Below are 27,430 nucleotides of genomic sequence, written 5' to 3'. Positions count from 1 at the left end.
GGAAGGAAGCCGATGCTTCGGAAAGCTCCAGGTTTCTTCGTTTTTATCACTTTTAATCCGGTTTATTTTAGTATATTTTATTGCAAGGATTTTATTACAGTTTTAATGTTTTCACAATGTACATAATTTAATTTATTATAATATCAGTTTTTGTAAATACATAGTGTAGTAATTTTATTTATTTTAATTTGTAAATTTTCAATTACAGTAAAATACTTATTCTAATGGTTGGTGTATGAGTTTATTTATTGCTAAGATACCCTTGAACATTAAAGAAACAGAATTTGAAACTTCGTAGTGAAGTTATTACCCACAGTACTTTTCATGCAAATGGGAAATTGCTTCGCAAATGGTGGTATGGCATCTGGCAGATGCCTGCATTTAATTACTCTGCAAAAACTATAAGGGAAAAAAATTCAGAAACTATTGAAGTAAAAGTTTGACTATATTTAGGAAGATAAAAATAATTTCAGATTTTTAATCATTAATTAAAGGGTAATGAGAGAGAATTATTTTTGAAAGTGCCTGTCTTGAGTTGTATTAAACCACTGTTGTATTAAAAAATGCTGTATTTTTGCATCTTTTATTTAAAAAAAAACAAACACAAAATAAAGATATATTAATTCTTGCTGAAAATTGAAAAAAAAAGAAAAAAGTTTTAGACATAAAATGTAAAGCATTAGTCTAAGTTTTTCCATTTCTCAGTTTAAAAGACTGTTAAGTATGTGAAAATTCAAATGTGCACATATGCATCCATTCTGCTTACGTATAAATATTGTTAAAAAATTAAGATGTATATACATATAATCAATACTATTTGTTACTTTTATTTCAGGTTTATTTTGAATCTGGCATGCTGATGTATACAAAATTTGAAAATTACATATGCTCCTGCTTTCCAAGTAGTTACTCAAGTGAATATTGCATTTTGTGTTCTCTTCTTTCTTATTCCAGAACAGTAATAAATCTTTCAAACAACTCCTGTAAGGCTGTAGATATTTATAGAACTAGTGGAAAAGCAATTAACCTATAAACTGACACGTAGTTTTGAAACTTTGCATGTATCTAGCTACCCACAGAGTGCAGTCATCTTGAGTGAATATTGTGTTTTGGTTTCCTCTCTTTATTATGTGAAAAGAATAATAAATATTTCTAAAAAAACTCATGCAAGACTGAAAATGTTTATAGAACTAGTGGGATCTTTCCCGCTAGTTCTATAAAGAATGAAAAGCGAAACAAAAAAGCAAGCCATCTTAAACTAACAGAACAATTCAAAATTTTGCAACAGCAAAATTCTTTCTGGTGTGATGGCACTCTTCAAGCAAAAAGACAAATAAGTCACAAATACGGTGGCTATTTTTTTGGTTTTTTTTTTAGGAGCATTAGCAACTAAGGCCATATTGCTCCGGGATATGCGGTGGTCATTCCCTGACCTTTCCGCATCCTCCATATTTGGTGGTGACGGGCTCGAACCCCGGTCTAATCAAGAAGCCTGTGCTAACGCACCGCTGCTCCTTCCCACCTGGCTACGGAGGCGCCACAAATACGGTGGCAAGTCACCTTACAGGTTCACTGTAAAGGTCAGGGAATGACCACTGCATATCCCCGGAACAATATGACCTTAGTTGCTAATGCTCCTAAAAACCAAAACAATAACAACAACAACAACCTTACAGGTTCTTTCAGTTTTTAGTGGTTTGAAAAACAATTAATTTGCTTCAAAAAATATTGGAGTAAAAGTTTGTCTATATTTAGGAAGCTAGAAAAAAATTTCAATTTTTAATCATTAATCAAGGGATAGTGCAGGAGTATTAGTTTTTGAGGGTCATGTGTTAGGTGACCTGCCACCACCACTGGGTTAAACACCTTCCATAATAATTCGTTTTGCCAAATGTGGAGCTTTCCTATCCTTTAAAGATAACGGATAGGAAAACTCCATTTGTTTATTTAACATTAGTTTTTGCATTTAATTTTTTTTTTTTTTTTTTTTTTTTTGCAGTTTCACTCAAGTTTCCTCTGCCAAATAATGTGTTGATGCATCATGCCGGAGAATTGATGGTGGCTGCAAGAATGGCTCTTGAATTGTTGGGAAAAGATTACAAGAATGGTGAGTCATTTTGAAATGTTAAAATTTTATATGGATCTTAATGTTTTTTCTTTATACTTAGCAAATTTCAACAAATTGTTAGTTTAAAAAAGATAAAAATGTACCTTAACCTCATGATACATCATTGCCATATGTTTTGCCTTTTTTTGTTTTAAGAAGCCAGAATGTGTTTGTTAATATGCTTAATTTCATCCTCTTGTGAATTAAAAGAATGTCTAATTAAGAAGTGTAACTGTGCCACGCTGTAAAATACACTTGATGCATATTGTCAAACTTGATGCAGTGTTATGACCTGGCACTAGTGTTTACTCACTAGAAAATATAGTGAAATCATTGATATAGCTAATACATGAAACTTTATATTATTCAGGGTCGAATTATCTGAGTTACAGATTAACTGAAGCCTCTACAAGTCCATTGAAATCGTAAGTTAGATAACAAAAAGACATTTGTAGAATCTCTTACAGGTGTTGTTTGTTTACATTTTGGAAAGTTCCTATCCACATGCTTCCGAGAAATTCAGAGGTCTTGAATTCTTAAAAAACTGAACCCCCCCCCCCCCACTTTTTTTTTTTTTAACCTACTACTTCACTGTAGTCATATTCCAGCAATCCTTCAGTTTTGCCACTGTTCGATTAATTTTAACATTCTTCCCAGAGGTTTTTATTTCCAGCTAGTAAGTTAAAATGGAAAAGGATCGTTCTTTTTTGAACAAGAACTTCAGCTCATCAATAAACATGAATAAGGTGCTAAAGTGCCAACTGTAATGAATCTCTGCTCAGCTATGTGGATCAGCAAGGGCATGGTACTCTCGCTGATGAGATGATACTTTGAAATTTACATAGGTATCATTTGCGGCAAGGCAAGGCAAACTAAAGGAAAAAGAAATGTTGATCATTTTCATTTTTCAGACTCATAAATATGACAAAAAGATAAATAAATTTATGTTTTTGTCACATTCATCAGTTTTTCTTTCATCTTGGGAATGATCTGGGAAAACTTATTTCTCAGCTGTCCTGGATAATCGGGAGTCTATTGTATTGGATTTTCATACTTCCTTTTCTTAAACTGTGTCACTCCAATTATACATGATCATTACTACTTCTACTTCCATTTCATAAAAAATTATGCACACCATTGGAATGTTCAGAATATTGGGGAAAGAGAGAGATTTTTGCCTATATGATTGTATATTTTGTGTGCACAATATATAAAAATTTTAGGGGTTTTTGTGAATATGGATAAACAGTAATGTTTACTTCTGTTTTTCTTAATTCTTGTCTTTTAAGACTGGTTTCAAAATGATGCAATGCCACACTCATTTGATCTATAGGATAGTTTTTATACTGTTGGAGATATTTTATGAATGATGAACATATGATATTAATTCATTTATAAACCACTTTTCCATTGTTCTGCATATAATTGGGAATATTTTGATTAATATGAACAGAGAAATCTTTCTATAGCAGACACCATTGGAGCATAAGAAAGTGTCTGCTATTGGGAGGTATCTGCTTTGCTGAGCCACACTAGACTTTTTTTATTGCTTATCATTATACATTTGTGTTTCAATTAACTTTCAGATAACAAGCTTTTATTTGTGTTATTTATTATAAAACATAACTTTTAGTAAAAAATTAATATAAATTGCTTTGCTTAGAGTTTCATTTTGACAATTTCATTTTCATTGTGGATAATTAGATTTCTCACTAGTTTTACTCGATATTCATTGTTTTTGTTTACATAGAATTCTTTTAAAGTGTTTAGGTAATCTAATGCATCGGTATATTTTTTTTTATTTGGAGTCAAGCTGCTGTTATCCTTATCAGGTTCTTTATCTTCCTCTTCCTCCACAAGTTCTTTATTGTTCATAAGTTCACTTACAATGTCCTTTACTTCAGTGTTTATGCCAGACACTATGCCATAGACACTATGCTAGAGTCTACAGAAACATAATCACTGCTCGGTGAAAAATTTCTGTGTCCATATCAAGCTATTAAGTACAGATGTATCAGCTCGTTGCAACATTACCATCACACTGACTGACACCCAAATCAAATCTTGCTTTGTGAAAGCAGTTTTTAATTGTAGAGGAGCTCATACATTCCATGCTGCACTAATCCAAATTATAATTTGTAGTACATCTATACTTTTGCAAAGCTTTGAACAACTTTTTTCTTATCTAGTTTTGAAATCAGGTATTTAAGAACCATTTTTCAGTATTTCACTTTAAAGTTTGCAATTATTCCTTGATCTAGTGATTGAGAAGTGGATGTGACATTGGAAGATAAAAACGCCGTTTCAGCATTATTCAGTTTAATTTTCAGGTGAGATGTGGCGTTATCAAGAAATAAAATAATGTTTCTATTCTGGCAAATCATTCTGGCTAAGATAAAGAAAGCCTGCACGAGAAGCACGCAAAAGTTCAGTGAAATTTACCGGTAAAAGTACTTTGCTATAATGGCATTTGCATTGTTGCTCGCTCAGTAAACAGACAGTGGGTGTTATCGGTCTGGAGTAGAAGTTGAATCCCACGGAAGCTTGAAACCCTCCCGAAGTGGGGGGGGGGAGGTTAACCTGACCTTTTTTCTTTAGAATCACTAATTGAATTAACTAATTGTTCTGGTGTCGTAAAAAACTTTCATAATGTAGTTTCACAGGTAAACCTTTTGGAAGCTTGCCGTGCTTCTCGTGTGGGCTTCCTTTGCCTTTTTTTCTTTTTCTTTTTTTTTTTTTTTTTTTTTCTCTTAATAAACAATTTATCCACTAGTCCACCAGTGATTCTAAAGAAACAAGATCAGGTTACCCCCTCCACTTGGGGGGTTTCAATCTTCCATGGGATTCAATTTCTACTCCTGACCGATAACACTCACTGTATGTTTACTGAGTGAGCAATAATACAAATGCCATTACGGCAAAGTACTTTTACCGGTAAATTTCATCGAACTTCTGTGTGCGTCTCAATGCAGGCTTTCTTTACCTTTGCCATCATTCTTTTATCCAACTGTATCAGCCATTCTGTACATTATCTCCCTAGTCATCCAAGCCTTATTGTTTGATTTTTAGTGTACATTGAGTTTGCTTAAATCGAAACCTTTAAAACACCTTGGTTTCATAGATTTGCCTATAACAAGAAGTATTACACAAGGGCTCATTGTGTTTGTACTCAAATGTACAGTTAGATGCTCCTTTTCCACTTTGTTCCAGCATTTCCACTTTAAGGCACATTGTTTTATCTGAAACTGCATGCAAAAAAAACATGACCCCTTTCATCAGTATTCAGTATGTTTTCTGGTGGGTATACAACAAGTATTGATAGTTGTCTTTTATTCACTCAGCAACAGTTTTCAAATTAACATCAGTAGACACTCCAAAAATTGCTTTGAAGATGTGACATCTATGGAACTTACCTAACCAGCCATTAGACACTTTAAAGTCGATGGTGCCAATTTCTTTAGCATTTCTAAAGCTTCGGTTTGAATCATAGGCCAGGAGATGGGAATATTTTGACTGCATAGCTTACTAAACCACTCAGGTGCCAATTTATCCACTAAAGAACCTTTGCCATGAAAAAACATATGATACTGCTTTCCATTTTCCTGCCACTGTTTTAACAAAGTTTTTTGATTTTTAATAATTGCTGCTACTGCTGAATTCTTTCCAGTTTTGAAATGATCAGATAATTTAAGAACTCTGCACTTTTCTTTCCTAGAATATTCTGTCACTTTTTTTTTTATACTTTTTCTTTCAAAGTTAACTGCTTTCAAGATATACTGTAGTGCAGTATGAGTATGTAACTGTAAATTCTTACCTTGGTCTGGAACTCTGCACAATTGTCCAGAATCTGCCCGCTTGAAATTTATTACATTAATAACAACCACACACTCTGAGGAAACAAAACAGAGTCTTGCAGAATAGATAGATGGTTGTGCCAGATATGCGAGTTGGTTTTTTCACATTGAATATCTAGGCATACCATATGTTTAATGGTGAGAGACTACGGAGTGGGTTCAAAGTGTCCAATTGTTTGACTGCCAATTTTATTAATGTGACATGCATTTGCAGAGGACTCCGATGCAAATGCATTAGAATTTATATTTGTAGACTTAATTTTTTTTAAAGAAATTTCTTGCACAGTACTGTATTGCAACTCAATTCTCAGTCAGGCAATAAAATTTACAATTTTATTGCCTGACTAAGTATTGCACACACACACCAGTGGAAGTGCCTCAGATGGTGAAAACAATGTCTGTAAATTCTATATCAGTAGTGGTGAGCATATTAACAACATATTCTGCAATCTACTCCACACACACTAATTACACTTCTCATAGCGACTATCAGAAGTGTAATTAGTGTCACTGTTTTATGGTAAGGACCTTGACATTCAATTGCCTTCGTGGCTAAATGAAGAATTATGATAACATGTATGTGTGTGTGTTATTAGCAATAAACATGTTCATCCAAAATGTTAGTCCTGAAAAAATCTAAGTATCTACTGAAAGGAGGTTGAAAAAACAAAAAGGGCAGCTATAAAAGTGTCCATGTCTGTACCAGAGTGTTTGCTTTTGAGAGGTCACTTATTGTAATTTAAAATACTTATGGCCGGGATTATGGCCTGTGAGCCTCCACAGCAAGAGGTGTCCATTTTAGAATGGTATCTACTAAAGGTTTACTCTATTCATTTTTATTACCGTACAGTGTTCAGATTTGCATTCTTGAATATAGTAATTTGGACATAACTTGAGCCTATTATTTCGAAGTCTTTTTTTTTTTTTTTGTAATCCATACATTTCAAGATTGATGAAGTAACATTAGTTTTTCTGTATGTAGTACATATGGTGTTGTTTTGTTAGGAAATAGTACAAAGTATATATAACTTTTGTGTAAATTAATTTTATGTAATAGCAGATATTGCACTTTCTTATTTTGCATTTAACCTTTTTTTTTAAATTTGAAATAAGTTAAAATGTTCCAAATACTCAAGTTTGTGATATATTATTTTAATTTTATGGCTGTTACAGCATCTATAGTACAGTATCTCCTTCAGCTGTTTCTAATGAATATAACTGGTGTTCAAGTGGATGGAAGTAAAGACTCTATAGTTGCTGTAACTTCATATTTGCATCTTGTACATGTTATTGTTGAAGAGAAGTTATGTACTCCTTCTGTAACATTAGTAAGTTAAATAACTTATTGTTTTGCATTCAACAATTATGACACCATAATTAACTAACCCTTAATTAATACTGAAGAAAACCTATTTTCTTCAGTTATTAAAACTTTGCAAAACCAAAGTTATTAATATTTCACTATGTGGTCCGGAGTATAGATAGTTCTACATTATTGGTATCTAGAGTAAATACAGAAATATTAATCTGGACTGTTCCATAGGATTTCTGTAAATCCTCATGCAAAGATCATTCCAGAGTTAATAATTCCAGTTTTTTCCCACAAGAAATGTTTTTGTAATTGGAAGTAGCAAATAGTTATAGTTAGCCTGGGAAAATACATTTGCACTTACTTTTCCAAATTGTCTTTGTTATGTTCTACACTTTTGTGGAAACAAGGAAGTAATGCTGGGAATCCACCACTTACAAGGTTAATTTCATGTAATAAGATTAAAATTATGGTAAAGTATTAGCAGACTAAATACGTAGATGGCTTAAAGTTGCAGTTATTAAGCAGTTACCTGATATTGCTGAACTCAGTTTTAATTACAGAAAGTTTTGTTATCACCTGATGCAAACAGTTTCATATTCAGCCTCCAAAATTATTTATTAATTTGTCCTTAATTATTTAATATGTTATATTACAAAACAAACACTTGTCAGTTTTAATATCTGCTCATATGTGGTAAAGTCAATTAAGCTTCACCAAAACTCTTAAGATTCACATGTTGGCAGATTAGATTAGATTAGATTTAGATTTTATTGGCGCATTAGCAACTTTGGCTATAATGCGCCAACATGTTGGCAATGGTGTGTATCAACAATTATGACACCATAATTAACTAACCTATTTTCTTCAGTTATTAAAACTCAGAGACTGCATTTTGCATTTATCCTGATACTTATATGAGATTATACAATCTAGTGGCATTCCATACCATCAGGTGCAAAACTCTAGAATTTATCATATACTAGTATTTGCTGAGGCAGATGTGAAGAGATTTTTTAGACAAGAGAATTAAGGAGAATGACAGGTAGTAATTTTTAGTTCTTCCAGTGAAAATTTAGGAATTTCTGTTTTCCTAGATTTCAGTAGGGATTTACAGTGGTTTGTTTATGCAAGGTGTTTTACATGCATGCCATCCAGCAGAATGGGTTGTTTACATTTGTATTTTGTATTGTCTCAGACTCATTCAGCATCCCAGAGCTGGAACATGCAGAATAATTTATTTTCTGAAAGAAGGCTTGTTCAAGCCTGTGGAATGTATTTTTCAACATGATTCCATCTGTGAATTACCAATTTTTATTGAAGATTTGGTATATTGTGATGTGTGTAAACTGGTACTTATAGGAATGCTTCATTCACAAGTGAGACTTTTATCTTTATTTTTTATATTTATTTATTTTTGAATAAATAAATATAAAAAATTTATGAAGTCACATACTGTTCAGAAATTTTTGAACAACGACCTCACATACAGAAATAAAATAAAAAAATTTGTAAGTGGCTAGTTTTAGATTCCATGTGAATGAGCTGACAGATGCTTCTGAGTGAGTGCCAGTGCTCTTCGCTCACCACTTTTTGCATTTTGCTGTCAAGGTAGTGGAAACAGAGTTTTCCTTTCCTTTTATTTCCAAAAAAAAACGTAAAACTATATTGAAATTGTATTTTTTTAAAATATAGTGGATTTCATATTTTTATTAATGAATATATGACCATAATAAACACCTGCATATAGTTGTTCGGTTAATCATAAAAAACAAAAAGGCAAACTTGAATTTACAGTTTTTTGACTGTAATGCAATGCATGCAATGTGGTGCAGGGATGATACCTTCTCTCAATTAGAAAACAAGAAAGATTAATAAAAATTTTAAAAAGTTTATTAAAAATCACCAATATAATTAAAGATTTAATTTTCAAAGAAAAATAAATAAAGGGAATAGCAACTCTTCTAATTTACATTGCAGATTGTCTCTCTATATGAGCCAAAACACTACCTCTCTTGTCAATAAAGTAGACTACAGACCAGGCATTCTGACTTCAGTAGTAGGGAAAATAATGAAGGCAGGGATAAAGAGTGCAATACAAGAACATTCAGATTCTTCACAAAACCATACTGTAGCCTACACTATGGTTTTGTTAAGAGCAAAATCATGTTTAACTTACTGGTTAGCTATTTTGACAGAGTTATCCATGAGCTGGATGCAGGAATTAATTTCAATTGTATATTTGGATTTTAGCAAAACATTTGACTTTGTATCTCAAGAGAGGTGAGATATAAGCTGAAACACGTTGGGATCATGTTTATATATTCATATATATACCACTTATATCAGCTTATATATTCATACAAGCTGAAACATGTTGGGATCATGTTTATATATTCATATATATACCACTTATATCAGCTTATATATTCATACAAGCTGAAACATGTTGGGATCATGGGTAAAATTCTGAGATGGATCACAGGGTAGCTGCAAAGCAGGAGGTGGACAGTGACTACTGATCATTCTTCAGATTGGTCTAATGTTAGAATTGGGGTTCCCTATGGATCAGTTGTGTGACCATGGTTGTTTCTGATTTTCATAAACAGTACTAATGAAGGGATAGAGGACATGATGTCAAAATTTGCAGATGATGTGATGATTGGGAGGGGTGCTTAATGATCAGCACCAAGCAGTGTTCCTTCTGAATGACTTAGATAGGTTTCAAGGATAGCCAGAAAAATTACAGCTATGCTTTAATGCAGCATAGTGGAAGGTTACCCTTGCAGAATAACAACCCAAAAATAAGTTATACATTTGGTATGATTAAAACTAAAAACAGGGTAGACAGGTGGAAAGGAAGGCCCAAGGTATCCAATCCATGATTTATTAAACATTTGCTTGTAGAGATGGGAGGTCATAATCCCACTGTATAAAGCACTTGTAAGAACCCACTTGGAATACTGTCCTAGTTTGGAAACTACATTCTTCAAAGGGCCGGCGATAGACAACTTGCTTAGTGAGATCTGCAAAAGGGAAAGACTGAATATATGGACTGCAGAGCTTGATAACCAGGCACCTTTGAAGGACCTAATTGAGAAGGAATAGTAAAATGTATGAAGGTGAAATTTTCACCTTTTTTTTTTTTTTTTTAACAATCATTTTGTAAATGATTGCAGAATCAGAGGCCATAAATCAAATTATGGGGAAAGAGATTTAGACTGGATTGTAGAGGAAGTTTATTTTTAGTCAGCAAGTTGTTAATTACTGAAATAAGTTACCTCAGAGGAGAACAGGTAAACATGATTTTTTTTTTTTTTTTTTTTTTTTTTATGTGAATCCCAAACACGAGAGGTATTAGAACCTATAGTACTTAGTACCATGCTCGGGTTGGAGGTTGAGAAGATGAAAGAAGATATTTGTTGACATTGGACTTGAACTTCTGTAGACTGTAATTTTCAGGAAATACGAATGAAGGAAGGTTGTTCCAGAAAACGACAGTTGAATGAATAAATGAGGAAGATAAAAACTTGGTTCTGTGGGTTTGAAGTTGGACAGTAAATGGATTTTGGCTGGTGGCGGCACGTGCTCGGACTGTTTTGAAAGAGAGAGCGGGAATTATAGAAGCCAATTCAGAAGAACAGTGCCCATGGAAGTATCTGAAGAGGAAGTATATAGAAGAGGCATGCAGCAGAAACAGTACGTCTATGAGAAAGCGAGTGGAGAGACTCTGTTAGAGATGAATCATTAATTAACCTAACTGCCCTCTTCTGAATGGAATCAAGAAGCCTGAGAGAGGTTTTGGGGGCACCACCCCAGATGTGAGAACAATATTCCATGGCAGGGCGGATTTGCGATTTATACAGAGTGAGCAGCTGTTTGGAAGAAAAGTAATGCCGAGAGCGAAAGAGAAAACCAAGTTTTTTTTAGATGCAGAGGAAGCAATATTTGTAATGTGCTTGTGCCAGGAGAGATTAGAAGTCAGGGTAATCCCCAAAAGAGATATATCATTTTGCCTAGAAATCGGAGTGTCACTAAAGATAAGCATAGGAGCAGAAGAATCCTTTTTGTGAGATATAAGACAAGACTGAGTTTTAGAAGGGTTGAAATCAACTAAGTTGTTGCCCCACTGGAGAATTACCTGAAGATCGGCATTTAAGGAATTGGTAGCAGATTTTCGAGAAGTTGAAGCTGATTGAGCAGGACAAGGTTTCTCAAAATGGAAAGTGGAATGCAATGTGCTATCATTGGCAAAACTATGGATAGGATTTCCAGTCGATGGAAGAAGGTCATTAAGAGGAAAAGGAAAAGAGGAAAAGAGTGGGGGAAAGAACTGAACCCTGGGGGACACTGGTATTAATGGAGAAGTTAGAAGACAGAGAGCTATCTACCATCACCCTCAGTGAGCGATCAGAGAGAAAACTGGATAACCAATTACTAAAAGCAGTTGGCAAACCATAAGATGGAAGCTTGTTTAGAAGACCTTTATGCCAAACACGATCAAAATCCTTTGAGATGTCAAGAGCAACTACTTGTGTTTCACCGAACATTTCCATTGAATTAGTCCATAAATGGGTAACATAAGCCAGAATATCACCAGTGGATCGACATTGGCGGAATCCATACTGGCGATCATTGATCAGACGGAAGGTTTCTGGGTAGTTTAAGAGTTGGCGGTTAATTGATTTCTCCATTACTTTAGAAAGAGTAGAAGTAATTGTAATGGGACGATAATTGGATGGGAGGGATTTGTCACCCTTTTTAGGAACTGGCTGGATATGAGCAAATTTCCAAGCAGAAGGAAAAACACCTTTGGAATTAGAAAGTGAAAAAAAAAGGCGGCAAAAAATAGGAGTAAGTTCAGGAGCACAGGTTTTGAGAACAAGTGGAGAAATACCATCAGGACCTGGAGCTTTCTTAGCATCAAGATTCATCAAAATCCTTCTGATATCCTTTTGATGGAAGACCACAGGAGGCATTGAATGGACCGTATTGGGAATGGTGGGAGGTGTTTTACCAAGATCATTAATACATGAGCTGGAAGAAAAATGGGATGCTAGAAGGTCAGCTTTATCCTTGGCTGAAGTGACAACAGAACCATCTGGTTTGGACAGAGGTGGGAGCAGAGATGGGCAAAAAGTTGCGGCCAATAGCTTTGGCAAGGGACCAGAATGCTCAGCTACCATTAGGGCAAGAAGCAAATTTTCTACTCTTAGCCTGTTCAAACTCTAGTTTGGACTGATTAATAACTGCTTTACAATTGTTGCGAGCTTTAGTGTAGGCAGAAAATGAAACTGAAAAATTAGAAACAAGCCAATTACGATATGCAACATTCTTCTCTTGAACAGCCTTAGCACATTTATTGGAAAACCAAGGTTTAGATAAAGGACGAGATTTTAAAGTGGAGTGTGGGATAAAGGATTCAATTCCTGCAAGAATAATTTCACTGACACGATCTGAGCAAACGTTGACATCAGAAGTTTGGAAACAGTAATCCGACCAAGGAAAAGAAGAAAAGAAGTCTCGCAGGTCATCCCATTTTGCATTCTTGTAATGCCAAACAATACGAGGTTGGGAATAGCCATGAGATAAAGGTTCCATTGGAGAAGAGACAATCCCCAAGTTGTGATCTGAAGTGCCTAAAGGACCTCTCACTTCAACCTTGTACTTAGAAGGGTTGTTTGTGAGAAAAAGATCAAGCGTATTGGCTGTATGAGTAGGATTGTCTGGTATTCTTGTAGGTAAATGAACAATCTGTGCTAGGCCATTAGTAATTGCAAAAGCCTCAGCATCTTGACCACCTGCTGGGTCGGTGTGACTAGAAAACGGAAGCCAGCTGCTGTTGTGAACATTAAAATCACCAAGGAAAATTACCTCACTGTTAGGAAAGTTGGACTGGAGAAAGTCAAGTTGCAAAGAGAGGGAGTCAAAGAGCTCCAAGTGATTAGTGGAGTTGGGAGAATGGTAGAGACAACAGATGAATTTGACACAATGAGGTAGAGAGATTTTAAGCCAGAGAAGATGAAAGAGAGGAGATTCCAAATTGCCAAGTCTCTGACGGAATATCAGAACGGACATATGCACAAGTGCCACCTTTGAGGCGAAAGGAATCATACAGCGAATAATTTGGGCATCTGAGATGAGCAGTAGTTGAATCAACCGATAACTGAGATTCTGTCAGAAAAAGTACATGGGGTTTGGCAGACTGCAAGTGGAAATGGACATCGTTGAGATTAGAATTGAGACCACGTATATTTGTGAAATGAATTAGGAAGTCCTTGGGAAGTTTAGATCTTTTCGCAGATAAGCTTGCTCTCTTAGTTTGACAATTCATGGTGTATTCAATAGTAAGAAAAAATGGGTGGGACATGCTGTATGAAGTAATGAAATTTTTGGATATGGCGTACACGTGGTAAGAATATACCCAGATCCTTGACATAACGTGGCCTCGACAATGCTCCCCGCATACACACTACTCGGACTCCCTCCAGTCACTATCTGGCAGAGTAGAGGTAGCAAGATTATACACTAGCTGATCCGGAATCCTCCTAGAGAGTTTCCAACAGATTCGGTCCGGTGTACTAACTAGCGGCCAGCCTGCGAACACCGTTTTAGAGCTGTACCCTCGAAATGTAAGGAATATTGGATCTCGCCACGACGTTCATCATAATAATAATCATGTTATGCAACCTTAGGAATTCCACATCTATCATTGCCTCCATGATTTTTCTTACCACTGAAGTCGGCGCCTCCGTAGCCAGGTGGGAAGGAGCAGCAGTGCGTAGCACACACTTCTTGATTAGACCAGGGTTCGAGCCCGTCACCACCAAATACGGAGGTTGCGGAAAGGTCAGGGAATGACCACCGCATATTCCTGGAGCAATATGGCCTTAGTGGCTAATGCTCCTTAAAAAAAAAAAAAAAAAAAACCCCACTGAAGTCAGACTGACTGGTCTATAGTTGCCTTCTTCTTTCTTAGAAAAGTTTTTGTGTTGGTGATACTCTGGCATGTCTTTAATCCATTGATCAGTCTCATTCACTCAGTACCACCTCCGTAGCCAGGTGGGTAGGAGCAGCAGTGTGTAGCATACGCTTCTTGATTAGACCGGGGTTCGAGCCCGTGACCACCAAATATGGAGGATGTGGAGAGTCAGGGAATGACCACGACATATCCCCAGAGCAATATGGCCTTAGTTGCTAATGCTCCTAAAAACCAAATAACAAACAAACATTCACACAGCCTCTCCCCACTATGAATGTCTCCCTCCTCCCCCAACATAGATAGCTATGCATGGTTAGGGGGCCATCAGTGAAGCTGCTGATTCAATCGATTAGCATCACTGGGTTTCAAGGCTCACAGCATAGATTCCAGCCTGATACCAGCAGAATCTGGGGCATTTGCAATGCATGCACTGCTGCTTGTGGAAATTCAGAAAGGGGAAATCTGGTGCTTGAGGGGACCTTGCTTTAACAAAATCAGCTAGTGAATTTGTCTGCAAAGATCAACCATTTAGAAGCTATGATCCTAACCTTGTAGTCTGAGGGACAGGATTTGGGCTTGCGGGTGGTCTGAATATAGCCCTGGAATTGCATTTTTCAGAGAATTTATTGTTTGCTGGATAGTGGCATCTTTTTGCACTCTGGTGGGTGGGGAGCTTGGGCTCTTAAACAGATAAAAACCCTCATGAATCCTGATAATGTCTTTCTTCTGGAACCCCCATCAAGGTCCCAACCAGAAAACATAGATAATGAGCCAGATAACATCACTTTGGGAAAAGAGACAGAGAACTGAAGCTAAATCAAGTCCAACATCACAGTACCTGATAATTCACTCTGCTAGTGAGAAACTCATAGGGAAAATGTTGTTCTTCTTTATCCAGAAAGGTTTGGAAGTGTTGCCAGGCTCTCGTGAATCAGTCACACGATGTCTCCGGCTGTATCCTAGTAGGTATCAGAAGTGACAAACATTCAGAATAACTCCTCTGAACCACGTCTGTGAGGGAACGCTGATTACAGTAACAGCCTTGTGCAAGACATTGAATTCATCCTATGTTATCATATCAGAATGAGATGTTCTTCAAGTGTCCAAGAGGAAATCTATTTTGAACTAAAAACTCGAGGAATGAGAGCTTCAAAAAAATGAATATTTGTGCGTAGGGATGGGGAACTGTCCCCACTGGAAACCTCCTTTTTACTTTCAATGTACCAGCAGCCAGGAAACACAGAATGAGCAGTAGATACTATAAGTTTTTAATTCATCAAAGGACATGCTATTTGGATTATGTAGTCACAGAGGGTTCAATCTCTTAGAAATCTGGGGTAGGAAACATTTTTATAAAAAAAAATTTAGATAAAAAAGCCACACCTGATTCCCCCCCCCACACACACACACCTTTGTAAATATAACTTTCATGGTAGAATTTTTTAAAAATGCATTTGGTACTTGCAGAACTACATTTTAAAAAAAATTATATGGCTTGCCCATTGAGACCACATGCACCTAACCCATTAAGATGCTTTTAAGTATCAGAGGTTTGTTGTTGTGATTTGTTCAAAGGATCTTGAAATTATAATATGTTCAGCTCCAAAACCTACATTTCATGCCTTCTGGCATGTCATACCAGGAGGCAAGAAAAACAGTAAAACTAATAAATAGCATTAAGCTAACAAATGCTCAAAGAGTTGCAGGGGAGTGTTCCATCAGGACAAAAGGAGGGAGGTGGAGAACCTGTAGGGAGGCGATCACTCCAATGTGATAACCATATTACTTAGGGAGCGAAGATGTTCATCTTTACGGTTGTCACAGTGGAAAATTGTTAAGGTTAACTGAAATACCTTTCATGTGGCAGTGATGTAGTGCACGAAAAATATTGTTGCAATTGCAGTTCCAAAAACATTGCCAAGTTTCTGTTGATTCTAAAGACATGTAGAATGTGCAGCAGCAAAAATTCCACAAATCAAGTTTTGTGGATATTCCAACAACATACCACCATTGCTAATCTCATACCTTTTAAATGTGCATGTGCTAAAGCATGTTATACCTGATGCCAGAGCCAGAAGATGCATAGATCTGTTTATTTCAACCAGCCCTAAGGCAATCTGGTGCAGTGTCTGGAAAATTAAGGGAAAATGCACATTCTGCCCTTCATCAGTCCTGGAATCTAATGGATGTACTATTGCAGATTCAGCTGGAATAGCCAGTGCTCTTGATGAAATATTTTCTTGCCTCTCTGCATTGTCATCATACTTCCCAGTTTCTGTTCCTGAGAGAGAACTGATAAGTGGACACTTAACCTTCAAATCACAGTTTTCAACAGTATAATGAGATATTTCTTGTACAACTAAGAGGTAAAAACAGCTTTAACTCTCGCCAAAGCAAGTGTTGTTGGACCACATGACATCCATTATGAAATGATTAAATGCCTTCTACCAAATTCTGTGGATCACTTTTCTTTTCTGTTAGCAGAATTTTTCTTAAAGAACAGTTCCCAGATGTCTAGTTTAAGACAACTGGCCTTGCCTTCTCTATGACAGGAAAGGATCCCATAGTTTGAACTAACCATCGCCTGGTTTGCTCTGAATTGATGTTTTTGCAAAATTTTGAAGAGAATGGTTAGTGCTCATCTTATATGTTATTCTAAAGCAGAATGTTTCCATCGTGAGATGTGGTTTCCACCTTGTTTCCATTGTGAGATGGAAACAAGGTGGAAACCACATTTACTTTGGCTTCCAAAGTAATGGGTCCAGTTTGGGACATTTAAAGACGTTTATAGACCTTTAAACCTTTATAGAAAGTTTTTAATAGAAACAGAAGATCACTCTCCTGCTTCTATTAAAAACTTTCAATCCCATCAGTCTTTCCAAGTTCATGTTGGATCCACCCTCCTTCAGTCCTTTTGTTAAGCACCACCAAATAAGGAGGATGCAGAAAGGTCAGGGAATGACCACCGCATATCCCGGAGCAATATGGCCTTAGTTGCTAATGCTCCTAAAAAAAAAAAAAAACCAAACCTTTTGTTAAGAGGAGAGAACACCCCAAGGATCAGTTTTGAGTGTTACGCTTGTTGCCATTAAAGTGGATTCTGTTACTGAACAACCTCCTCCAACTGTAAACTCTATGTTGATCACTTTAGCATATTTTGCTAGCCATGCAGCGGATATTGAAAGATAACTGCAACAAGCCATAAGATCACTTCAACTCCTGGCCACTGTCTAATGGCTTCAGGTTCTTACTACAGAAGACCTCTTGCATACATTTTTGTTGCAAGTGTTGCAAGTGTAATCTTTATCTGAACTTGAACTGAAGCTTGGACAAAATGCAAGTAGTAATATGAGTCACAAGAAGTTTACCGGAGGTAAACTTGTGACTTATATTGTTAAAAGTTAACCTTTCTTCACCATATTCATCAACTACAAATAAAGGATATGAGAGTGTTGACTTCCTTGCTCTCTCTTCTACATTCTGGGGTACAGATTGTTGTGCTTTACTTTGTCTGTATTGTGCACTTTTGTGATCAGAATTAGATTATCAGTTCTGATAGATGCATCTGTCAGAAACTGCATCCTTTGGTGTGAACAGATTGATAGTCTATGAACAGACTATCAATCTGTTCATATTGCTGCTGGAGCATTTAGAACATCTCCTGTTCAGTCTATATGTGGAAGCAGATGAACTGTCCTTATTGATTTAACAAAAGCAGTTGTTTTTACAGTATAAACTGAAATCCTTACCAGATCACCTCATGTCAACATGTTTTCAAACTACTATGGGAAAACTTGTATAACACTCATCAGACTGCTAATCATCCTTTTGGTATTTTTATCAAAAAGCTGCTAAGAGATTTACACATCGCACTAGGCAAATTTACCCCATCACCAAGACAGCTCACTCAACCCTGGCAGTTTCATGTTCCAGCATATGACTTCCCTTAAAAAGTGAGGAAAGGCTGACACTCCATCTTCTGTCTACTAGCAGTGCTATTCAGCACACCGAGCATTCTGACTTCTTGCCAATCTTCACAAATAATTCAAGGTCAGAGGTATCTGTAGGATTTGTTGCTTTCTTTCGAGACACTGTTATATCCGAGCATATCTCCTCCTCAAATGCAGCATATATTACAGAGTATATACTACAGAGTAGCGCACAGCAGAGCTGGCTGGCCTTGAAACACACAGGAAGCCACCATCAGAAGTGTATTATATGTACTGATTCTATCAGTTCATTGTAGGCTTAATTAACAAAGAGGTATAATCCTAATCCAGTCTGTTCTGGCTACTGCAGAGACCACATTACCTTTTGGAATATGATTTTGATATTTGCTTTTGCTGGATCTCAAGCCATGTTGTGGTCACAGAAAGTTATTTGGCTGACATTGCAAACAAATCTGCAATGACCCTGAATAACTCTTGCATGCTACTCCCCTATACAGACTACCAGCAAGTAATACAAAAAAAAAAAAAAAAAAAAACTGGTTTCCCAGTAGTAATATTCATGGTATGAGCAGGCTTAAAACAAGTTATACTAAATTAAACCCATAATTAAAGTGGCAGTCTAGTATACATAGAGGAAGTGTTCTTGCCCAGCTCTGCTGAGGACTGTTGACCCTCCTATGTGGCAGCACCCACCCTGACACCATATTAAGCATAAAACACATTTTTTATTCAATGTATAAATTTTCTTCATGAATGCTATTTATGTTTTAGTAGTCTTATTTTATCTGACAAAGACAACATGTCAAAAAATTTTTCACTTTTTACACATCTTTAAATGCTTTTTTAATAGCTGCCATGTACTCTTGTATTACAGTTTCTTTCATTTAAAGTGAAATTTCATTTCATTTCATTTCTTTACCGTTTCTTTCATTTAAAATGAAAGAAAATGTAAAGAAATTGTTTCCTTACCATATTACCAAATTTTTAATATCATATAATTGCCTTTATGTTTCTTTTTGCATTAATTTAAAATTGAATTTATTTTGTATTTCCTTGTGTGTCTCATTTTATCACTATATTCAAAATGGTAATGAAATGTATCTTAAATGAGATGGGTGCAGTTATACCTAATGCCTTCAAAGTAATCATTTTGATCACTAAAAAAAAAAAAAAAAAAAATGACTGATAAAAATTATTTTTAATATACAGTGATTCAAAAAGAAATAAACAGTTAAAAAAAAATTATGGAAACGGAAATTGGCATTTATTATCATTGGGACATATACACAGATGGATAGAGAATCTCTATAAGTTTCGTACAATTCCCCATATGTCAGATGTCAGTGAGATTAGAATTAGTAGGGCATATGATGCAAGAAAGTAAGCTTATATAGCATCAGCCAAAAAAAAAAAACCTCTTTCTATTTCGCCCATCCATTCACTCCAAACGCTTGTCTAGTTCTGCCTTGAACTTTTTAAGTTGCTGACCTCCACTACAACAGATGGAAGTTTGTTCCAACTATCAACTACCTGCTGACTAAAGGCAAATTTCTACACATCTATTCTACAATCAAAAGAAGTGCATCCAGTTGATATAGATGAACAGTGCACTGTTGAGTCGGTTTGGTGTGACATAAGCACTGCGAAAGCAAAAATAAGAGTAGGAGTGTGTTATAGGCCTAATGACTCGAATGAGTACAATGAACAATTGTACAGAGAAATAGAGTGGGCTAGTAAATCAGAATGTCTTATAATGGGAGATTTTAACTTCCCAGATATTGACTGGAATTTGTGGGTTGGTCACTCACACACTAGTAAGACTTTTGTGGATTTATTGGATGATTGTTTTCTGCAGCAGCATGTTCGAGAGGCAACCAGAGAGGGTATTACTCTTGATCTGGTTATCAGCAGTGATCATTCGTGTATTAATAATTTGCAGATAAAGGAACCACTAGATGGCAGTGATCAGTGTACTGATGTAGGATTTACTTAAAGATATAATTGCCATCAGGGGTAAAGAAAGGGTTTTTGCTTTTGTAAAGGTGAGTACACATAGTCTCAGACAGTTTTTAAATTCTGTACAGTGGGATCAACTGACGATGTTACCAACAGTAAATTCTAAGTGGGCAGCATTCAAGGAATTAATCGTGGATGCTACTATCATCAAATGCTAATATTATCAAATTAACTAATGAGACTCGTGACAGAGAAGAAAAATGCATGTGGGATGCATATAAATTATCAAGCGATTCAGAAGCCTATGGCAGATATAAGCTAGTCTGTAATCAAGTCACAAAGGAGGTTAGGCAGGCGAATGAGGATTACGAAAAATCTTTGGCAAGGGATGCTAAGAAAAACAGCAAGAATTTCTTTACTTATATAAACTCTAAAAGGAAGGGGGATGAATCTGATTGGTCCACTTGATATCGATAGTTCTACTGTTGATGGTCCTGCTCAGATAGCAAACAAACTGAATGAGTATTTTGCATCTACATTCATACACGAGGAATTATTAAGGTTTGAAAATGCCAGACGGTTATCAAATTGTAGCAGCGTTCTTAATGATTTTGTAATAACTGAGAGCAAAGTGGAGGAGAAATTGTTGAAGTTAAACATAAGAAAGGCACCTGGGGTGGATGGGATCTATCCAGTTATATTAAAGGAGGCAGAAAAACAACTAAGCAAACCCTTAGCCATAGTTATGAGAGCATCCTTGGACTCGGGAGGTCCCCACAGACTGGATATGTGCAAATGTATCCCCAATTCACAAAGGGGGATCGAAGGGTGACACGAGTAATTACAGACCAGTTAGTTTAACTTCTGTTCTGGGTAAAATAACGGAGTCACTGGTTAAAGATGCATTGCAGGATCATCTAGACAAGACTGCAGCAATAATTCAGACACAGCATTGGTTTGTTAAGGGAAAGTCTTGTCTGACAAATTTGATAGGATATGATGTGGTTACAAAGGAACTGGATGCAAAAAATAATTTTGATATCATATATTTGGATTTCAGGAAAGCTTTTGACATTGTTACGCATGGAAGAATATTGTACAAATTGGAGCAGAATGGTATTAAGGGTAAGTTGCTACAATGAGTAAAAGGATGGTTGAGTAGGAGAAGACAGAGGGTGGTAATTAATGGGTGCTGCTCTTCGTGGACTAATGTTATTAGTGGAGTCCCACAGGGTTTGGTGTTGGATCCTCTGTTGTTTTGTATATTTAATAATGATATTGATGAAGGTATATCAGGCTTAGTGTCGAAGTTTGCAGATGATACAAACGTTGGCAGGGTTGTTAATGACAGTAATGGCAATGTGCTACTGCAACAGGATCTAAATAATTTAGGCAGATGGGCTAAGAAGTGGCAACTGAATTTTAACCTTGACAAATGCAAAGTACTGCATATGGGTAGAAGTAACCCCTGAGAAAAGACCTGGGAATAATTGTGCAGTCGGATATGACGTTTTCAGAGCAATGCAGACAGGCTGCCAGGGCAGGTCATGGGGTTTTGTGAATGATATATAGGAATTTTGCTAGCAGGGAGAAGGAGGTGATTGTCCCTCTGTATAAGGCAATGGTCAGGCCACACCTTGAGTACTGCATACAGGTTTGGAGGCCTCATTTTAGGAAGGATGTAGATTTGCTTGAGTGTGTACAGAGAAGGGCAACAAGATTGAGGGGAATGAAGGGATCTTATTACCAAGAGAGGCTTAAGTTCTGCAAATTGCAGTGGCTGGAGACTAGGCACCTGCGCGGTGATCTGATTGAGGTGTATAAGGCCTTGAATGGGTTGAGCACGCTGAATTCTGATGGGATCCTTCCACTTGTTCAGATTACGAACCTAAGGGGGCATAAATTCAAATTAAGAAAAGACAGATGTAGAATAGATGTGCGGAAATTTGCCTTTAGCCAGCGGGTGGTTAATTGCTGGAACAAGCTTCCATCTGTTGTGGAAGTTGATAGGTTAAATAAATTTAAGGAGGAACTGGACAGGCATTTGGAGGGAATGGTGTGGATTTTTTTTTGGCTGATGCTGCGTAAGCTCATACACTTGCTTTCTTGCATCACATGCACTACTACTACAATTGTCTTTCCTCAATTTGAATTTATGTTCCCTCAGGTGAGTAATCTGAGCAAGAGGAAGAATCCCATTAGCATTGAGCTTGTTCAATCCATTCAAGGGCTTATACACCTGAATTAGATCACCTCGCAGGTGCCTAGTCTCCAGAAGCTGCAATTTGCAGAACTCCATGAGCCTTTCTTGGTAACACCAGCCCTTTGTTCCACTCTTGCAGCTTTTTTTGTACTGCTCAGAAAGCTTCATATCTGACTGCACAGTTACCCCCCCCAGGTCCTTTTCATTCTCCACTACATTGAGTATAGTATCACCCAGTTGATACGTTACTCTGGGGTTACTGCTACCCATATGGAGTACTTAAAATTTGTCAATGTTAAACTTCAGTTCCCACCTCTCAGCCCATCTGCTCAACTTTTCCAGATCCTGTTGCACTACCATGCTGTCATTAACAACCCTGCTAACCTTTGTATCATCTGCAGAATACCTTCATCAGTATCATTGATAAATACCGAAAACAACAAAGGCCCAACACCAAACCCAGGGAGACTCCACTAATAACATTAGTCCATGAAGAGCAGTGTCCATTGATAACCACTCTCTGTCTTCTCCCAATCAACCATCCTTTTATACATTGTAGCAGCTTGCCCTTAATGCCATACTGCTCCAATTTTACTGTAGTCTTCCCTGTGCCAATCAAAAGCTTTCTTAAAATCCAAGTCCTTTGTGACCACATCATAGTATCCAATCAAATTTTTCAGACAAGACTGCTCCTTAACAAACCCATGCTGTGTCTGAACTATAACTGCAGTCTTGTCTGGATGATCCTGCATCGCTTCCTTAACCAGTGATTCCATTATTTTTTCCTGGAAGAAGTTGGACTAACAGGTCTATAATTACCAGTGTCACTCTTTTTGAATTGGGGACACATTTGCACTTCTCCAGTCCATGAGGACCTCCTCTGAGTCCAAGGAAGCTTTCATAATAGCGATAGTCAATTTGTTCCCAGACCTTTACCAGTACGTCTGCAGTAAGTTGTCACTGCCTTGTTGTTTCTTTTCAGGAATATCTGTTCACATGGTGTTAAGTCTTGGCACGTGGTGGGGGGGGGATACTGGATGTACCATATATACTATCTTTGGTATCTGTCCCTGTCTGTGAATGAGGTAGTGTGTTATTGAAGGCACAGTGTCTTGCTGGAAGATGAACTTGCAGAATCCTCACAAAGATTATGCATAAGCCAGTCAATTTGTGTTTATTGTTTCCCTTGATTGTCTTTTCCATAAAAGAGATTATGTAAAATAGCACAAAACGTATCTATTTTTGGGGAGTCCATTTCATTCTCAGTAATCTGATGAGGATTTTCATTCCTCTACATTTGAATGGTAAAATCACCCACCAGAACTTGTTCTAGTGGGTGACTTTCCCATTCAAGTAAAAAAAGTAGCTTTGTCACTGAAAACCCTTAGGCCTCCTGTATGAAAATAATAACAAATGCTTATATTGCTTGAATTTGCCATTCAGTTTTACTGAACTAATTTTAGCTTTTAAAGCTTTAAAAGGTAAATTTTGAATGCTTTCAGAAAATATGTCACACTGTTGTTGAGGTATATTTAAGTAATGGCATTCTCTTCTTCACAGAGTGCCTGACCCGATGCAAAGCAAGTGTGATATGGTGCATGCATCACCTGAACCCAAGGATGCTAATAGCATCCTTGGATTCAGGTGATATCCCTGTAGATATGAACATGTGAACAGCCAATGAAGTTATAACGACATAACACACACACACGCACACAGCGCTGTGTGGTCTTAGATGCTAATGCACTACATAAATCATATTAACAATGGCATATTCCCAAATGAAAGAATGCCAATTTGTTTCAGCCAATGATGAGTTTGCAGACTGCCTTTGAGAAATCACTTGTTGATTTCCCATGCTTTCTGTTGATTGCTCATGCCCATTGGCATAATGAAATTAACTTCAGCTATAAGTTCATTTCATTATATTGTCTGTATAGATGACTGTACACTTATTGATATGCCAGTTGCAGATAAATTTTGATTTTACAAGCTGTAGATGGTGTGCATTCTAAGACTGACATCGCTCAGTTCTTCATTCCTAAGAGTAGACTGTTCACTGTTCTTCAAGATTGAAAAAAAGATTGAAAGCTTGGACAAATCTGTTGCATTAGGTTGGATCAGAGCATGAAAGGCAAAGTATCTGGATCTTGAAAAGATACTCTTGAAATGGCTGATGATTATGTGTAAACAAACATTCCTGCAGATGGAAATCTTTTAAAATCTAAAGCTGATTCATACATTGCACATTGGATTAATATCACAGATTTAAAGTCTTTCAGTGAATGATACCAGAAATTTGAGACTAGTCATGATCTGTCTTTCAAAAAAGTATACAGTAAAGTGAAGTGCAGCTATTAAAACCAAAGCTGCAATGAAATGGAAGAAGAATCATTTAAATATTTTGTTGACTTATGATCAGAATGATATTTTCAAGCTGATGAAACTGGCCTTTGTTTTTTTAAGTTGCTACTGGATAAAATGCCTACATTGAAAGGTCAAAAATTTCGTAGTAGAAAAGGGGGGGGGGCAAAAACCGTGGATTACTATTCTCCTAGCAGCAAAGGAAGCTTCTCCTCTTAATTATTGGGGAAGCCAAGGAGCCCTCATGCTTTAAAGGTATGAAGATATTGCCGGCAGTGTAACAAACCAAAAGGCTCTTGGATGTCATAAAAATTCTACAAATAATACATTTGCTAAATTAGATTATGCCAGATTTTATTAGTAGAATTACATTAGACATTCAAAATTTTCTGTGTTCTTTTGCTGATTATTTGAACTATTGATTTATCAATAGTTCAAATAATCAGCAAAATCTTTTGATATAACCATAATTTTTCTCCTTCTCTTGAGGAAGGGACTGTAAATAGCATTGACTGTTATTTCAGAATGATATATTGAATGGTTCAGCATTGGCACTAATTTCATTGTTACAATAAAAAAAACTACAAATTTTTCATAATCATATTGCTTTTATTGTTAAAGTAACAGATTACATTGCAAAGGGCATGATTTTAAACTATTTTTAACCCATATTTTTCCAAATAAAACTGAATGGTGAACTTTGATTTATCCCCCCCCCCCAATGTATTTACTTGATGTTTAAGTATGGATTCATTCTTAGAGATGTCTAAAAATAAAAATAAAAATTTGATTTTATTATATAGAAATTGCTGAATGATATATGCAGCCTTCCAAAACGAATTTTGACTTCTCATTATTTTCATACTAACAGCAAAGCATTCAGAAATGTAAGTATTTGTTAATGAAATATATTTTTTAAAATAATAGTAAAAATTATTCATAGCACACTGTGACTAAATAGTACATTTGCATGATTTTAATTAATGTATATGCAGTAAAATAATAAGGAAGCAATAAAATACTATGCCATTGTCAAAATGTTTATAGCTGCCATGTTATGATCAAATGTTCCCTTTATCAGCTAGGATTTGAGCAGTGGCAGCCTCTTGATGTTGAAAGTTACTTAGTATCAGTTTATTTTAATTGTATTTATTGGTTTTAACACTATAATTTCACTTGCATGTTGTGCATAATTATTGTAATTATAGTAAGTTTTACTGCTAGTGGCCCACTAGTGCATCTAGTGGCCCATTATGAAAGTTAAGAAAAATTATGTTCTTAACATGATTGATGATATATTATAGTAAATACTTATTTGCTTTAGTTCTCTTTATTTATTTATCTTTTATTATTTTATCCCTATAGCAGCCATGTACATTAAAACTTGTTAACTTAATATTAAGATGGCAACAAAATATAAACTTTGAATTAAACTGCTTTGAATTATCTGAAAAGTAGTTACTGTAGATATTATCCTCTGAATGTTGTAGTTCATGACAGACACAGGTAGTAAACAGAGGATTTTGCATGGTGACAAACTTATCACCACAATCCCACAGTGCATTATGACTGAGTAGATACAAAGCATTTGAAGTTTCTGTAGGTCCTAATGTTCTATCTGTGTTTGTCTTTTCATAGAGAAAAGTACTTTCATGTGTAGCATATGTATGCACAAACTGGAGAAATACTAATAAAATCCTTCTGGTGTGGCTTTTCAGAGGCAGATTCATATCTGTGCCAACATTGATATTCAGTTGTTGGTATAGATGCAAGTGACTTGCATGGTTTGCAGTTATGATTGTATTGACAAAATTATATACAGTAGAACCTGGATAAGAAATTTTCCCCTGTGCTAGGTTTGGTTTCTTAAGTCCCAATTTCAACTCTGTATTTTCCTGCATAAGAAGTTTCCTGGGTAAAAGGTGTTCCTGCATAAAACGTTTGTGATAAAAAATACACAGAATAATATTATAATGACGTTTTCCCACTTAATGTTTTTTAAATATACAGATTCTTTATTTTTAATATTAAAAAAATATTAAACAATATAAACATTTTGGTAATCAAACAAGTTAGTGCCAAGAATCATTTTAGTTTGTAGTAAATCACCGAAGTAGGTGAAATGGAATAGTTTTTGACATAAATGTATTTGTATTTCACATTGTGAATGCCTTCACAATGTTACTTATTCTTGGCAGACACCACCACCCAGGTGTGGTGTTATTTGCTGAGAATAAGTAACATTAGTCTTCTCCATCAATGAATCGTTGCTTATTGGAGGTAGTGCAATATCAGGGCAACTCATGAAGGCATTCACAATATGAAATATCACAAAAACGATGCCATTTCACCTACTTCGGTGATTTACTATGAACTAAAATGATGCTATGCGCTAACCTGTTCGATTAGTGAATTTTCTGTAGTCTGAGGCTTTCAGTGCTAAAACCTTTTTAGTATAAATAAACATTTTGATATAATGGAAGTGACATATTGCAATTGTTTTCATTGATATCCATAATTGGATAGTGTAGGCCATGTGATGCCCAGTGATGCATTTGCTGTTACGTTCTGCTGGTTTTGAATTACTTAGTGGATTGTTGCTCTGTATTAATGTAATTGTGACCTTTTAAGTTATGTTGGAACTCCAAAGGAGCTCATCCTTCCAACTTGGTAATGAGTATTTGGTAAGGAGTTTAATAAGCAGA

The 27,430-nt window shown here is 36.1% G+C and overlaps 1 protein-coding gene across 1 annotated transcript in view; it reads left to right on the top strand.

The window, feature by feature from the left end:
• Nucleotides 1-27,430, top strand: part of Rif1 (Rap1 interacting factor 1) — a 276,189-nt gene that overhangs the window by 200,919 nt on the left and 47,840 nt on the right. The window contains exons 12-14 of the mRNA XM_090383047.1: nt 2,000-2,107; nt 7,135-7,289; nt 25,529-25,612. Coding sequence (XP_090239173.1) covers nt 2,000-2,107; nt 7,135-7,289; nt 25,529-25,612 — 347 coding nt within the window. The remainder of the gene's footprint in view (nt 1-1,999; nt 2,108-7,134; nt 7,290-25,528; nt 25,613-27,430) is intronic.

This window comes from Mastigoproctus giganteus, chromosome 10 (genome assembly GCF_048544385.1).
Source record: "Mastigoproctus giganteus isolate SK-2022 chromosome 10, ASM4854438v1, whole genome shotgun sequence".
In the NCBI taxonomy this organism is placed as follows: Eukaryota; Metazoa; Arthropoda; class Arachnida; order Uropygi; family Thelyphonidae; genus Mastigoproctus; species Mastigoproctus giganteus.
The sequence above is the reverse complement of the archived record's forward strand: the minus strand, read 5'-3'. Positions and strand labels throughout refer to the sequence as shown.